The sequence below is a fragment of the Lipomyces oligophaga genome (assembly GCF_038497815.1).
Source record: "Lipomyces oligophaga strain CBS 7107 unplaced genomic scaffold V1516scaffold_1, whole genome shotgun sequence".
NCBI lineage: Eukaryota > Fungi > Ascomycota > Lipomycetes > Lipomycetales > Lipomycetaceae > Lipomyces > [Lipomyces] oligophaga.
The window spans coordinates 2,278,965-2,292,863 of record NW_027117785.1 but is presented as its reverse complement, the minus strand read 5'-3'; the positions used below and the strand labels follow the sequence as shown (position 1 = coordinate 2,292,863).

At 43.3% G+C, this 13,899-nt stretch overlaps 3 protein-coding genes across 3 annotated transcripts; 1 reads left to right on the top strand and 2 right to left on the bottom strand.

The window, feature by feature from the left end:
• The first annotated feature begins 2,829 nt into the window (after positions 1-2,829).
• V1516DRAFT_669676 (uncharacterized protein) lies at positions 2,830-5,093 on the top strand. Its single transcript, XM_066921222.1, has 3 exons — positions 2,830-3,502; positions 3,557-3,717; positions 3,769-5,093. Exons 1-3 carry the CDS (start codon positions 3,046-3,048, stop codon positions 4,861-4,863), a joined length of 1,713 nt encoding a protein of 570 aa, XP_066780376.1. The 5' UTR covers positions 2,830-3,045; the 3' UTR covers positions 4,864-5,093.
• Positions 5,094-10,861: 5,768 nt separating this feature from the next.
• Positions 10,862-11,635, bottom strand: V1516DRAFT_683645 (peptidase S24/S26A/S26B/S26C; the record flags this gene model as incomplete). Its single annotated transcript, XM_066923519.1, has 4 exons — positions 10,862-10,993; positions 11,081-11,249; positions 11,310-11,420; positions 11,481-11,635. 4 exons carry the CDS (start codon positions 11,633-11,635, stop codon positions 10,862-10,864), a joined length of 567 nt encoding a protein of 188 aa, XP_066780375.1.
• Positions 11,636-11,854: 219 nt separating this feature from the next.
• V1516DRAFT_106372 (uncharacterized protein) lies at positions 11,855-12,792 on the bottom strand. Its single transcript, XM_066918589.1, has one exon. It carries the CDS (start codon positions 12,695-12,697, stop codon positions 12,098-12,100), a length of 600 nt encoding a protein of 199 aa, XP_066780374.1. The 5' UTR covers positions 12,698-12,792; the 3' UTR covers positions 11,855-12,097.
• Positions 12,793-13,899: the final 1,107 nt, after the last annotated feature.

Here is a 13,899-nt window from a genome sequence, read left to right as displayed (position 1 = left end):
TTCTTTCCAGATGCGTGAACTTTTGTCTAGAGTTTCGTACCAATGCTTGAACACATGTTTAATTATCATATACTGAAAAATCTGGAAAAATGTTCGGTAAATGTCAATTTTAAACACCGCAGAATTGTGATTAACGCGTGCGTCGAGCCATAGACTTTCAGAAACGTGCTTATTTTCGTCACCATGCATTCATATTCGTTTAAAAATACTCTTCGTGCGGATATACGCTCCGAATCGACAGATTGATAGATAATACCTCTGCCAGATAGATACCACTGGTAAACGTTGCCTAGCTCCAGGGCGCCATACCACAGTATAATGCCGCTCAGAGTTCGCGCCAAAATTTGAATCTAAACCAATCAATACCGCAGCCCGATACGGATGGCTAAAATTTATCAGCGCCTCGCGCAGATAATACATCCACATTATATCCGGACAGCACTGCTGAATCCGGCCAACCTTGCTCTGACTTCTCCACTTTCGCGACCTGGTCTTTTACTTGTTAATAACTAATATACATTAGCGAAATGTTACACTGGCAGTACTGACTTAGACTTACTATTTTTAAGAGAACGTATTTCTGTTCATATCGTTGCCGAGTGCGTGGTACATGTACAATGATGGTAGAATGACGGCATTATTTGTACTTTTCGATTTGCAAATGTACTCCACCCTCACTTTCTCTTTCATCAGGTTTACAAAACCCTGCATTTTCATATAAAAGCTTGAATTTCCATTGTTTGTTAAATCTAGATGGAAATCCACTACTATCTGGCTTGTCTGTTTAGTTGCAACATTTCGTAATTCCGTACTGCGCCGTTTCCAACTCCAGGTTGGAAAAACCAGCATAATGATCTCAATCTGTTCTTCATTCGTCTCTAATACTGTGAAGCAATAAAAACTTTCCATTTTAGTCCGCTATAACTAAGCAGGGATGCGATCTCGTTGGATAGATGCATTTCCGGACCAAAACTCTTTCAGCATGGTCATAGCGAGTTTGTTGAAAAACTGTCGGATCTACAGCTAGACTTGCCAATCAACAGCACAAGCTCTGCCCAATTGAAAATCAATGGTACCAAGCTCTAATCCGCTTCTCTTTCAGCGTACTACCTGTAATCGGGACAGACTGGCATTCAAACATTGTACGAATCCGAGCGATGATATTTCAAGTATCAAAAGCGCTCTTTGTGCAATTGCAAGTCTGCTGATTCCCATTAAACTAGACTGAAAATCAGCCTTCTATAGTCCAACTCGCTCAATCCAACGTCAGGTATTCAAGATGTCCTCATGAAACTTCGCTTCAGATCTGTCAGTCAATCATCATCTCATGCTGGCTCGCAGAAACCATTGAAGTCGGTATCTACAGTCTCTGACAAAATCAGATTAGACGACATAAATTTCCTCTCAAAGAATGACAAAAGTTCGTTAGCATCAAGGCTAAGTCCACTGTTGAGTCCGGAAGGTGAATAGTGGAAACGGAGCTGACTGGGTTGAAGATATCAGCATATTAACGGTGAGAGGAGCGGCCTGACAAAATATTCCCATATTTCCAATGAAATTGCAATTTTAGTCAATTGCTGGCCCTGACTCAAGACAAAAAGTGAAATAATTAAGTCATGCACTAAACCAACAATTTCGCTGAATTGAACAATGGCGATGGTAGTGTGGCATTGAAATTCATCGGATTTTAAACCAGCATTGAATTAGGAGTTTCTGTACATATTTGAAATTCCAAATCAATCAGATTATCGCTCAAAATCCATTCTGCACTTCTTCCGACCAGTATATATTTTGCCCTTGTGCTTGAACCAAGAACTTCTGCAATAGTTTCGCGCGAGTTAATGTAAGGGATCTACCGGCGCATTTGGCGTGGCTGCATCAACATCTATCAATCCGATTGTACACTATAGCATTTCAGATATTAATTGACCAATGCGCATGAGATTCATATGTCAGGACTCAATTCTAGTGAATTAAAATCCTTTGATCATTCGCTGTGCGACAGAGCTCATACGGCGTTCGAACTGACTAGCCATGAATAACTCACAATCCGGTATAAATATTCTGCGAAGTAAACACATAGTTATCGATACCTGAAGACTCGGAAAATGCACTCAAGTTATTCGATAATAATCTATGTCTGGACGACTACCTGGACCAATTAGACAGGAGACAAACAGAACTACAGGCTGCAGACCCATCCTGCTCGGAGACAATGCAACGTCGGCTTTCCGGCCAGTTAATACTTTGAATGTGGTGTAAATCTAGACTCCGACACCAACTAAAAGTCAGAATGTGTAGATGAGATCTCAAATTCTTTAGCCTTTTCGAGAGAATGAAGGTTCTCATACAGCAAAACAAGGAAATTTAGTCTCGAGAAGTATCTGAATATTATAAGCCTGTGTCGAGCCATTAAAACGCACGGAATAGTCTGAAACCCTCATTACATCTGAAAAGATTCACATAGCATTTATATTTATCGAATTATGCTGCAGATGAGTATAATAACAATCAAAACTTGGACATTCTGGTATCAGGTCTGCCCTCATGAAAACAGGAGCTCTCCCAATGCACGTGAGTTTCAGTCACGTGTTAGAAAGTCACGATCAAGTAAACTCCCAATGATAACACACAGAAGAATTAAGGTTCTGCTTGCAGTCAACGGCCACGCAGATTATTGCTTGCAATGATGATATTTTACAATAAATAAGGGATGTGTATGAACTCTAAACTCTCTTCACTGTAACCTTAGCGAATAGCCTGACCAAGTCCCGATTGATGACATATTAACGCGTTCTCGCTACTCTCGTGTACAGCAGCTTGCTTTGTATCACTCCTCATCCAGTATTCATTCAGTTTCCACACCCATATTCCAGAGACTATTTCTTTTCTATTAAAAAACTAGCATTATCGCGAAATAGTTTGAGTTTGCAGACTATTCGGAAGTTTCTAGATCCGTTTTATCGTCATTTCCGATCTCGATCTCATCTCTCCTTTGGACTACTTGATACGTAATATTCTACTGATAGACACTCTGTTACCGCCATGACAATGACTCCTCCGCCGGACCCAGTGTCCTATATAATGGACACGGTCTATAATTTCAACATCTATACAACCGATCTACTCAAGAGAGTTTCATTGGACGTTGCAGAGAATCCGACGATCCAGTCAACAGTCGACTGGATCATGCAGCAGAAGGACCAGATTGCACACGGACTCGAGCACCTTCCAAATACAATTAATCTTAGCAAGGTGATGCATTCTCAGGCTGTTCCAGAATCTATGGCCCCGCCTCCGGCTGTATCTCAAGGTGTTTGGACCAGGACTGCCGCCTGGATCACTCAGCACAAAGTCCTGTTCGGAGCTATCGTGTTAGGTGTTATAACCCCTTCTGCTGCTAGTTATGTCTACTATTCTCGCAAAAGCGTACAAGCGAAGAGAAGGAAGCGACATGCGGGAGCTCGTAGAGCTAATAATGGTGCTAGGATTGAGGCCATTGGTATGTATTGATGCTGATTGTTGGCTTGTAATGGTTAGCTGACAGCGATGATAGTTCTGGCGTCATCTCCCCGGGAACCACTTGCGAAATACATTGCGGCCGATCTTGAACGACGTGGATTTATTGTATTCATGACCGTTCAGCCTGGTGAAGAGCATCTCGTATTGAAGGAAGATAGCCCGGACATTCGACCTCTGATCTTACCTGGTCCTGATGTCAGTAGTATTCGTGTGGGCTAACTATAATAGACAGCTAACTGTTCATAGGCGATTGATCGCAGCACTGTTGTCAACAAGTTCGCTGATTTAATTGATCGACAGCAGCATCTTGCCGGAGTAATAATTCTGCCAGATCTGTATTATCCCGCCGGCCCCGTGGAGTCTATTAATGCGTATGACTGGTCCGATATTTTGTATACCAAGGTAGTGGGATCGGTAGCACTTTTATCGCAAGGATTCATTCCTTTAGTTCGCCGACATAATGCTCGATTCATTATGCTGACACCGTCGATTATCTCGTCTCTGTGTCCGCCATTCCATGCGCCTGAATGCGTGACAGCTACGGCGTTGTCATCTTTCGCACTTTGCATGCAGCGCGAGCTTGCACCGCAAGGCGTTCCTTTTATTCATATGAGATTAGGATCATTTGAAATGTCTGTTCCTACACCTTCTACATACATGTCTGCTCCTGCATCGCCATTTATGATGCCGGAAGGTGGCCGAGGAGCTACTACGCCGTCGCATGTGCGTTCTTATTCGCCTGCTACGACAGCAACATCACGATCCGTGACTAACAGTATTCGTGCTGATCTTTTGTCCTGGCCAGAAAATATTCGTAATGTGTACGGACGAGCTTATAGCTCTGCAGTTCGTGCGTTGAGCGGAACCGCGTCCTCGATTGTTTCAGTCACAGCGCGTACTTCGTCTTCGTTCTCTACAACGCGGGGCAGTCCAATTTCAGATCTAAATGACGCGATTTTCGATGCACTCACGTCCGATAGTCGCAGCGCTCTTTGCCGAATGCAGTTTGTGGGGCAAGGCAGTTTTCTGTACTATGTTTTAGGCGGCATTCTTCCGGAAGTTGCAGTCGAGTGGGTTCTTGGGCTGACGAAGACGGGTACTATTTTGGAAAGTGGATCCAGTTACTATCGTAGTATGAATCTTGACGACTCGATGGGAGGGGATAGCAGCAAGCTGTATGAGCAAGGGAGTCAAGAAGCGGGACAAGGAGACCATGGAGAAGCGCATGATACCGAGGTCGTGCCTGATTCGCCGTTTTCGAGTGGAGTCAGCGGGTCGCCTTACCTTTCCGAGACTGAGTCTACGGCGCAAGATTTATCTTCATCGTGGGAACGAGTTTAGCGCCAGAAGATTTATTTTATTTTATTTTGTTTGGATTGATTTAAATGAGTTTGTTTAAGGCGATAGGAATGGGAAAGCACGGTTGGGAACGGTCTGGATTTCGGGGCGCTTATTTGTAGTGACTGAATGAGATTCTCCGAGTTGAAGGGGGGTCAGTTTATAGGGATTTGAGAGGAGCCGAGGTTTTGATTTCCGGTTGTCTATAGTCTATTCTTTTTCTAGTGGGTATAATATATTTATTTGATTAGTTGATGTAGCTGGCTGCGATCGAATAATTGGGCTTTCGAGTGAGTAAGACTATGTTGACGATGCATACGGCGCTTTAACTGTTTTGGTAAACACAGACCGGTAAGTCTGACCAGAGAATACCATATAGATGTCGACCGATTGCAAGTAGTTGCGCGCGAGAATCAGAATTGATTGCAGGAAATCGCTAGGGAGCAAACCGCGAGCACGAGGTTTCAACAAGGTTGGAAACGAGTAATAACAGAAAGAGGTGGATGGCAGTCGAATGTTGTAATTCAACCTAGATGAATTTGCAATGGAATAGGCGTAGAATTGAGAGGACAATCAACAATGGAACGGACTGAAGGCATACTCTGGGCAAGTGAAATTTCGAGAAGGGTCGTGCGACGAAAAGGAAGATTTCTTTTTTTGATACGTAGATTCGACAAAATTGATTTTTAACACAAACTTAAGAATTTCTTGATTTGAGACGAGCTATCGAATTCGAACTTTCAGTTGCAGTGCGAAAGTAGCTGAGCAGAATCCATGGAGTGAGTCGAGTGTAAAAATTGTAGTAATTGCATTGGTGTTGCCGGACGTGGTGACGATGCCGATCATGAACATATTGAAGATGCTTATGACTAGCTTGATGGAATGAAGGAACTTACTACAATTCATGATCAGTGTGACATTAATCACGATCTTGTTTACCGTACGTCAGATTAGCTTGCTGCTCGTATTGCGGCTATTCCACATTCACCCCGATACGAGCCACGAGCCATGAGCCATTACAAACTGCAGTAAGCGCGGTCTGAAGTCGTGACAATATCAGCATACTTTCGCTACAGTCATAGACAGTCCAATCGTACGTAAATTTAGTATGCATATTTGCGACACTAATTGCTGGCAACCAAGTTGTTTCCAGCCTGGAAAGATTCTCTCCCTTTCCCTTCTCGCCCCACAGGCGGCGTCGAGGTTAGTGCATGCAGCAGAGCGTTTTGCAGCAGAACCATTTAGCATGGCCAGTTGGCCTTGCTAGGCCTAGTCTGAGTACAGGTCGCTCGTGCTGCCACAGTCTGATGAGCCCACAGCAGATCTACTGTTTCAAAACAGTACACAACCGGTATCTCGGCCCAAGTGTGCATGTACCTGTTTGTCTCCGGATTGTCCGTCCGTCGACCGGCAGTCGATTGGCGCTGAACTCGGTTGGAGCCTTGCTACTTCAACGTTTTTCTTGTTACAGATATTATATGTTTAGCTAAGAGTAGTGCCCACTTTTTGATCGGGCTCTGAGTTAAAAACATGACCGTATTGTCTACTCTCCACTAGATTACGCCTTGGGTTTGCATGGTTCTCTCCTCTCTGTTAACAACATAGTCAAGGTCTCTAGACAAACAAAATCTACGAATCTATTATCCGGAATTTTTGTTAATCCAAAGTATTCAAGAAATGATGACGCACGCAGAACTAAGAGCTCCAATGTTTTTCGCCTGCTTTCTCCGCTTTTTGTTTCAGCAGTCCTTTTAATGCAACTATCTGGCTATCTTCTGATCCTGCCCACCCATTCCCCCGCTCCCAGCCCTACGTTGAGCCTTCTCACGGCTGGCTGTTCCGGTTCAACATCGAAGTTCGACCGAGGTACAGTCGGGTACTTTCTATTTTTTTTTGCCACGGTTGCACAAAATCGTGTTTTCAGTTAATGTAACGGGATTTGAACGAGATTGGAGATTTTTGTTTTTTTTTTTATGTGCTCTCGTGCATTTCATGTCTTAGTGGCGGTTGCATTGGTGATATGCACTTGCAATGTCTTGAATGTCTCAGTGGGCGTTCCGAAGAATCTTGGTCCCAGTGACAAGTTCGCGAAACTACTCCTTTTGATCTGCACGAATATTGTCGAGAAGCACTCAGAGCTCCTTTTTACGTGACGGAAATTTAAACTACGCTTTAACTCAAATACATAGCAATTGTAGAAGATCTCATACCGCAAACAGGATATTTTACGGCTCGCAAAACAGCCTTGGATTCACATTATACTACTAAAATTACTACTAAAATCCAGATGCAAGCATGTTCGCCGTTCGGTCGAAAGAGGTAATACGCCATCACAGGCTGATCTGGGCAGTTTATTCTAAAAAACCATGTGAGAAGGTAAAATAAACCGGTACAGTCAGATTGTTTGACACAGATACACGTGGCTCGGCGACTATGAAAGCTGCCATTGTAACTTTGAGGGCATGTCAACATTCACCTCACGAGATTCAGTATCCAGTAGATGAAATATGTCTTCTGCTTCATATATTTTGCTTGTGTTCTAGTGCAGAAAATAAAATTAGTGATGAGCGGATTGGTATTGTCCTTTCCTTAAGGGCAGAAGCAAATTTCGTCAGCCAGAGAAAAGTGGACAGTCTATCTTATCTGCATGACCTTTATTTTCTCTTTGATCGGTATAGAAATCTGTATAATCTGTATAATCTGGATAATATGTATAGAAAATATAAGCCCAACATTTGGTACTGTCGTTACAGTCTGTAGATCTAATATGTCTAGTCAGTCAGCACAAGCAGGTCAGCCAGCACAGCAAGACAGCAATCTATCAACACAACAGAGGATCGACAAACATCGATTCAAAAGACAACTTTTAACTAGCTTTGGTTTGGCACAGTGTTTCGTGGTCCATGTATGATCATCGTTCGGTAGTTTATTCAGCGAGAGTCAAATCACAGCAAACATTGAATCAGAGCAGATCTTTCATCGCTTGCCTCCAGCCTAATTTCACGTTTTAAATAATCCATTTCACATTAATCGCGGTCATCGTTCAATTATCTAAATCGTCAAGTAAGCTTTCACGCAACGTCCTAACTCTCACTCCAGTCGACGCGTGCCAATAGAGCAAGTGAAAGACAGATCGTCGACGGTTGCTCGAACTTGATCTTTGTCAACGTAAGCAGTCAGAAGGAAGTGACTTAAGAGCCCTAGGAGCCAGATAGTTCAATAAATTATTCCTTGGAATTAATGTCGAATTGAGATGGTTTGATTCGCTCACGCATTGCCTGATGGCGTAGTCTCTGCAGCTAATTGTAGTCTGCAGTATTGATATTTGATCAACCAGACAGCATTAATTCATAAATAATCAAATATACGAATACGAGAGATACCTGTGAATTGAAATTTAAAATTCAACAAATCTATGAATAGACCGACCTTTCTCACACAGCCTGCTAGCAAGAGCTCAGCAAATATCGGCACAGTATCTAGTTATAAACGACGTATCTTCAAACTCAAATCATACCATAAATCATTTTATAAGAAATGATTGAAAAACGATAATATCAATAGAATAAAAAGGCCGAACTGCACAAGAAGCATAGGGATACGCTATCTAGTGGACCAGTCGCGTCAGCCTACCGACTATTCAACGACTACATCAGATAAATCGATATCTTGAAATCATTGCTATGCAATAAAAAATATAAAAGTGTGAAAGACTTATTCAATTGATCAGTTTCCAGGGTCAACCGATCAAGAACCAGCTTTCAATTTGACATGACCGAAAGTCTAGTTTCGCGCTAACTGTCCAGAGCTAAAAAAAAACGCACATTTCGGTAATATAAGTCTCACACTTGATAATCAAAATAAACCACCAATACCAATTATATATGAATTTGATAAATACCTTTGTGATTTCAGTTCTGGTATCGGTCTTTCTTGTAAACATACCATCACGTCCTTTCTATGTATACTGATAGACATGACGATGGCCAAATACTTACGTAGCGAAATAGCAACAGAAACAAGACACCAAAGTAATCCTTGACTAGATGAAGATCTTGATAACGTAGAACAGTAGACAACTAATCACTCATATCTCCTCACAAGTGGAAAATTTGACTGCTGGGTAGATCTATTAACTTTCGGATAAATGTAGAAGGGTTTTCGCAGGATGCGGGTCTGAATACGCCGAAGAGTCTACCTGCTATGAACGAGCAAATGGAACCAGACAGAAACCTAATTTGCGAAGCTGGATTCTTTGAAATTCTAATTTCAAATATTTAGCGTATGCAATTGACTGTCCTTACAAAATTTTGTGGACCAAATTTTAGAAAATAAATAAATACCTTGGCCGACAATGAGAAACCACGCGGCTGAGAGATAAAAACATCAAGCGAGACGATGAGGGCAAGGATGAATAAGCGATATAGAATGAGCAAACTCAGTTACGGAATTTTCGGAGAAAGAAAGGACGATCTAGGATTAAATTTACAGCTACGGCAGAAACAATTTAAGACAGCGATGACGAGTTCCCGAGTTGGCGCTCCGTTAGAGTTAGAGACTATATAGTCATACGATAAGACTGGAAATACTCTCAAGATTTCAAAATCAGAGCAAATGCATGACTTTCAGAACTGTAATATCAGAATCTGAGCTTTATACCGTATCCAATCCGATTCTTGATCGATGTCTAGATTCAACAGTGGCTATGCCGGTCGCATCTAGCGAAATTCACATATGCTTGTCTGCAAAATCGTACTATTTGTTCGATCCAGCTGTAACTCAATTGAATCTACACAACGTGGAATTACAATGGTGGAAATCAATCTATATAAATCTCATCCGTCCGCTACCAGAACAATGGAAAAGTACAGTGATACAAAATTTGACTGGTTAATCTGAATCCAAGTTAAAATCCGACGAGCATGTAGATCAAAGATTTGTGCAAAAAAAAAAATAACCCATACTTATCAACGACAATTCCATGCATTCACTCAAAATTTTAATTAAAAAAGAAAAACAGAAAAAAACAAAGAAACAAGAAAAAAACAAAAACAAAAACAAAAACAAAAATGAATTGCAAGGCGTCCTATGTGTACTAGAAGGCCAGAGAGCACAAAACAAGACCTACCTAGAACCCCGCAAGCGCAAAACAAAGACAGCCACTGCTTGATTGAAGAACTGATTCGTAAGGATCCCAATTTGAAAGCAGTTTGGCTTTGTGGTCATCATGTGTACAGTACACGTCTGCCCTGGATTGGCGTGGGATTCGGGTCGGACGATATTCATCTGATGGTCCTAAACATGACATTCCGGACTGCACGAGAAAATTCACCTTATCTATGACTAAAAAGATAAGCCATTTTTCGACTAGAAATTTTCCACTTATCACTTCAATTGCTGCGGTCTACAACGACAAGCAAGAGACTGTATAGGTCAATCGGCAAAGAATCATCAAAAGATCTCGTAGTAGTTCCAAAAGCGTGAGATTGAACAGCACATCTTAATTAAGGCTTATCGCAACTTTATATTTGCGCGAGGTCTGAAGCAGTATGCAGCTACTAACTGTACTTTAGCCTAGTGGGAACTGAACTTTGTTTGGGTACATAAAGCGATTATTAGTATACGTAGATAGAGTCTACAGAAAGGGTTAAATAGTTAAAAACATGTCGCAAGCGGTAGATTGCATTTATTAACTTGGTGGAAAACATTAGGTGATTTCACATGGTAACTTTTTATCGTATTTCGGCGGAAACTAGGTCTACGACGGTGCATATTCCGCGGCCCGCTAATTCACGTGTCGAAATTTCAAGTTATCATTTTCTTAGTTGTCGACTATTGGGCTGAACAACTTCTCAGTATCTATTCAGTTTCCAAAATACGATTTAATATCGATCCGGATCGAAGTCGTCCGACCGAAAAGCACCAGGCCGTAATTAATAATACTCTGTAACATGTTTGCCGATGTCGAATTTTGCCCAGGATTTTTAAGCATAATACTTGGTCATATTGGTTTGTGTGCGAGATCCAAGACTGCCAGTTTGGGGTCTCGGCCGCCAGTTAAGGGGACGTGAGCGAATCTCGAAAACGGGAACACGATTCTGGTAACTCGAGCTTGAATTAATCCGCAGGGAATCTGTTTCGTTTGTTAATCAGACTAGATTTATTCAAAGCTTGATTATATAAAGCAAATCAAGAAATCAGACCGAATATGCGAACTTACTGGACCATAAGTATTACTGTCGATAGAATGAATGTTATCGCCTTCGACCCAAAAATGACATTTCGGAACAACGCAAGTCGATTCGGGATAGGGAAATCTGGTTTTCACGGTTTCGCCCTCGAACGCAATTATGCGTTTAACGACTGCTGCAGTTGGATCTCGTGGGTTTCTAAATTAGCGTAAATAAGACAGCCAAGCTCAAAGTAGACACAGAATATCTCCAGCTTACGTCAAGACTACAACTTCCCCACGTTGGTAGGAGTTGTAGTTTTTCGCGCCAAACTTCCAGAGTAGAGCGACGTCGCGAATAAAACCGTTCGACTCGGGGTTCAAAGTCGGTCTAGTTGGTATTTGTTCAGCTATGACTGGCACACAGAAAGGAGTAAAGTTAGAAACTCACGTCATTGACGAGCCTTCGATCACTCCTAGCCAGACAACATGGTTTGCGGTATAGAGAACCACAGGCAGCCATGTTAATGCGAGCAAGCTTGTTTTGGCGGTATACGTAAAGGTCGGATTGCGGAGGAAGGATTTGAATGCGAAATTGAATGACATGGCTGATCCCGGGTTGCGACGGAAGTCGAAGCAATTCGGCTCAAACAATCCCGCGTGTCCGAATTACCTGCAATTCTACAAACAGTGCAATCAAATATGTATTGTAAATCAAAAAGATTGTCCAACTCTATTAGTTCAGGATAGTTTGCAGAATCATGCTATTATCATATGAGGAATGGACACTCACAGCTGTCCGGTCCGGGTTTAGGGTGCAACTGACAGGGCAGGTTGCCACGGTGGAAAGCCTCGAAACAAGCCTGACGGATAGAGCAGACAGCCCCTACGACGAACACGAGGAGACCGAGGATCAAACAGATCGTCATCATACGAACGGGCCATCAATATGGCGAACGAGGATGGACACGACAGAGCGCCTTCAGGAGCAGGATCTGAGAACTGATTTGCGGTGGGTAAAGGAAATGTGCTGGCATCGTTAGGTCAGAGCTAGACTAGCTTTGCACATCATTCATCCGGTAGATGAGTAGAACTAGGTAGACCATCGACCGCTTGGGGGCTTAGAGATGGCTGCGGTGGATTTGGACTAAATGGGATGGGCAGGGAGGGGGAGAGGGAGGGGTTTCGACCAGGCTGGAACTTCGGTTCGATATCGATCGCACTGATTCGGCTGGAGCTTAATCGGTCGCACTCGGTTGGACAGCAACAGAAGAATACCCGCATACCGACCGACTTGGATACTTTACGGTACTTTAGAGCCCATGTCAGGGTGGAGAAGAAGATGCAAGTGCTACGCACAAGCCGAGGCAACACGGTGGCATTCAACTTTCTGGTCATACCCAGATACAGACAGAGTTCGAAAATTAGACAAGATATTTTGGAAAGATTTTGCGATGGGAAACTAAGCTCTTTGAGCGCGAAGTTACTGTGCATCAGCGATAGCAGATGACAGGTAGGTAGATGACTGATCCACAAAGCGACAAGGTTCCAGATTAAACAGGGCAGAGAGAAAGAAACTACGGGCCGTCTTCGCACGAAGAACGTAGCTGGCGCCTGACGACAGCCGGCTTCGCTAGCACGAGAACCTGTCCAAAATCGCAGGCTCATTTGAATCCAGTAGATGTAACTGCGGGTACGATTGACAAAGTTGAAATAAGCTGAAATAAATTGAATCAATTGAAGCACATTTACATATATTAGAAGCCATTTAGGAGAAGACAGAGCGTGAAATTAATTTTTGGCACATGCTAAAAGTATTTATCCCAGCTAAATAAATTCAGCTCCCCTCCTTCCCCTCCTCCTCGATGGATTCCTAGATCGGACTGGCATCGCTTACAACCCAAATTGCTGTTATCTGCTGTTGACACCCTCATATGTCTGCTGCCTGCTCTTCACTTGCGCACTATTTTCACTCTGTTGCACCGCATTCCATCATATTTTTTCTGCAGCTCACTAAATCGGCAATCTCCAGAAAGTACCGCAGCAGCAACTGCTCTGCAGCTTGCTTATTCGCCGAGCAATACATGACGTCAGCCAAACTACATTGGGACGCCCAAGGAGACACACGCACCCTCGTTAAATGAAGGTATGAGACTCTTCTGTGTTAAACTGGGGCGGCAGCCCAGTTTCGTCTTGGAATTGGGTTTTGCTCGCGCCTGCGCGCTTTTCAAACCACCTTAGGCAGGTCGGCCGAGGCCGGAGCAGGGCCAGCAAGATTATACAACTGCCTGCCGAAATTTACATCTACATCTGTGCCCGTAGCAATCTGGCTGCTGCTCTTCCACTCTTCTGTGCTTGTAGATCTCCCGCAGGAACACCTCCCCCCTCCTCAATCCTCGCCTCCCTCTATCTTGCCTCGCCACCGGTTCACTACCGTATCTGCCTCCGCACAAAACCCACCCCTTTGTCTCAGCACTACTTTAGCGCGAAGTTAGAGCTCAGTGCCACGGCGTCCGCCGCACCCCTCATACGTGGTGGGTCTGAACTCTAATATAGTGTTTTCCACTGGCCGCCCACTTTATATACCCAGTTTACAGTACTCTGGCGTTTGTGTGCGGGGGAAAGTAACCACTTTAGTACCCCGGTACCAACCGAGTACAGAGGCGGGAACGGCCGTGGAGCGAGCGAGCAAGCAGACAAGCAATGGAGGGAGGAGGGGAGCGAGGGAGGAGGAATATGATATAATAGAAGACCATCCGGTCTTGACAAGAGTTCTATTTCTCTGACACCAAATCTAGCAGACGCACATTCGCATTTCCTGGACTTACTGCTCCTACAGCGACTGATCTTGATCTTGCTGCTCTGACCGA

Excerpts from the sequence above, each read along its gene's own strand:
- V1516DRAFT_106372 (XM_066918589.1), bottom strand. The coding sequence starts at position 12,697 with ATGAGCCTGCGATTTTGGACAGGTTCTCGTGCTAGCGAAGCCGGCTGT.
- V1516DRAFT_669676 (XM_066921222.1), top strand. The coding sequence starts at position 3,046 with ATGACAATGACTCCTCCGCCGGACCCAGTGTCCTATATAATGGACACG. Across the intron at positions 3,503-3,556 it reads TGCTAGGATTGAGGCCATTG|TTCTGGCGTCATCTCCCCGG; the intron begins GTATGTATTGAT and ends CAGCGATGATAG. Across the intron at positions 3,718-3,768 it reads TGATCTTACCTGGTCCTGAT|GCGATTGATCGCAGCACTGT; the intron begins GTCAGTAGTATT and ends AACTGTTCATAG.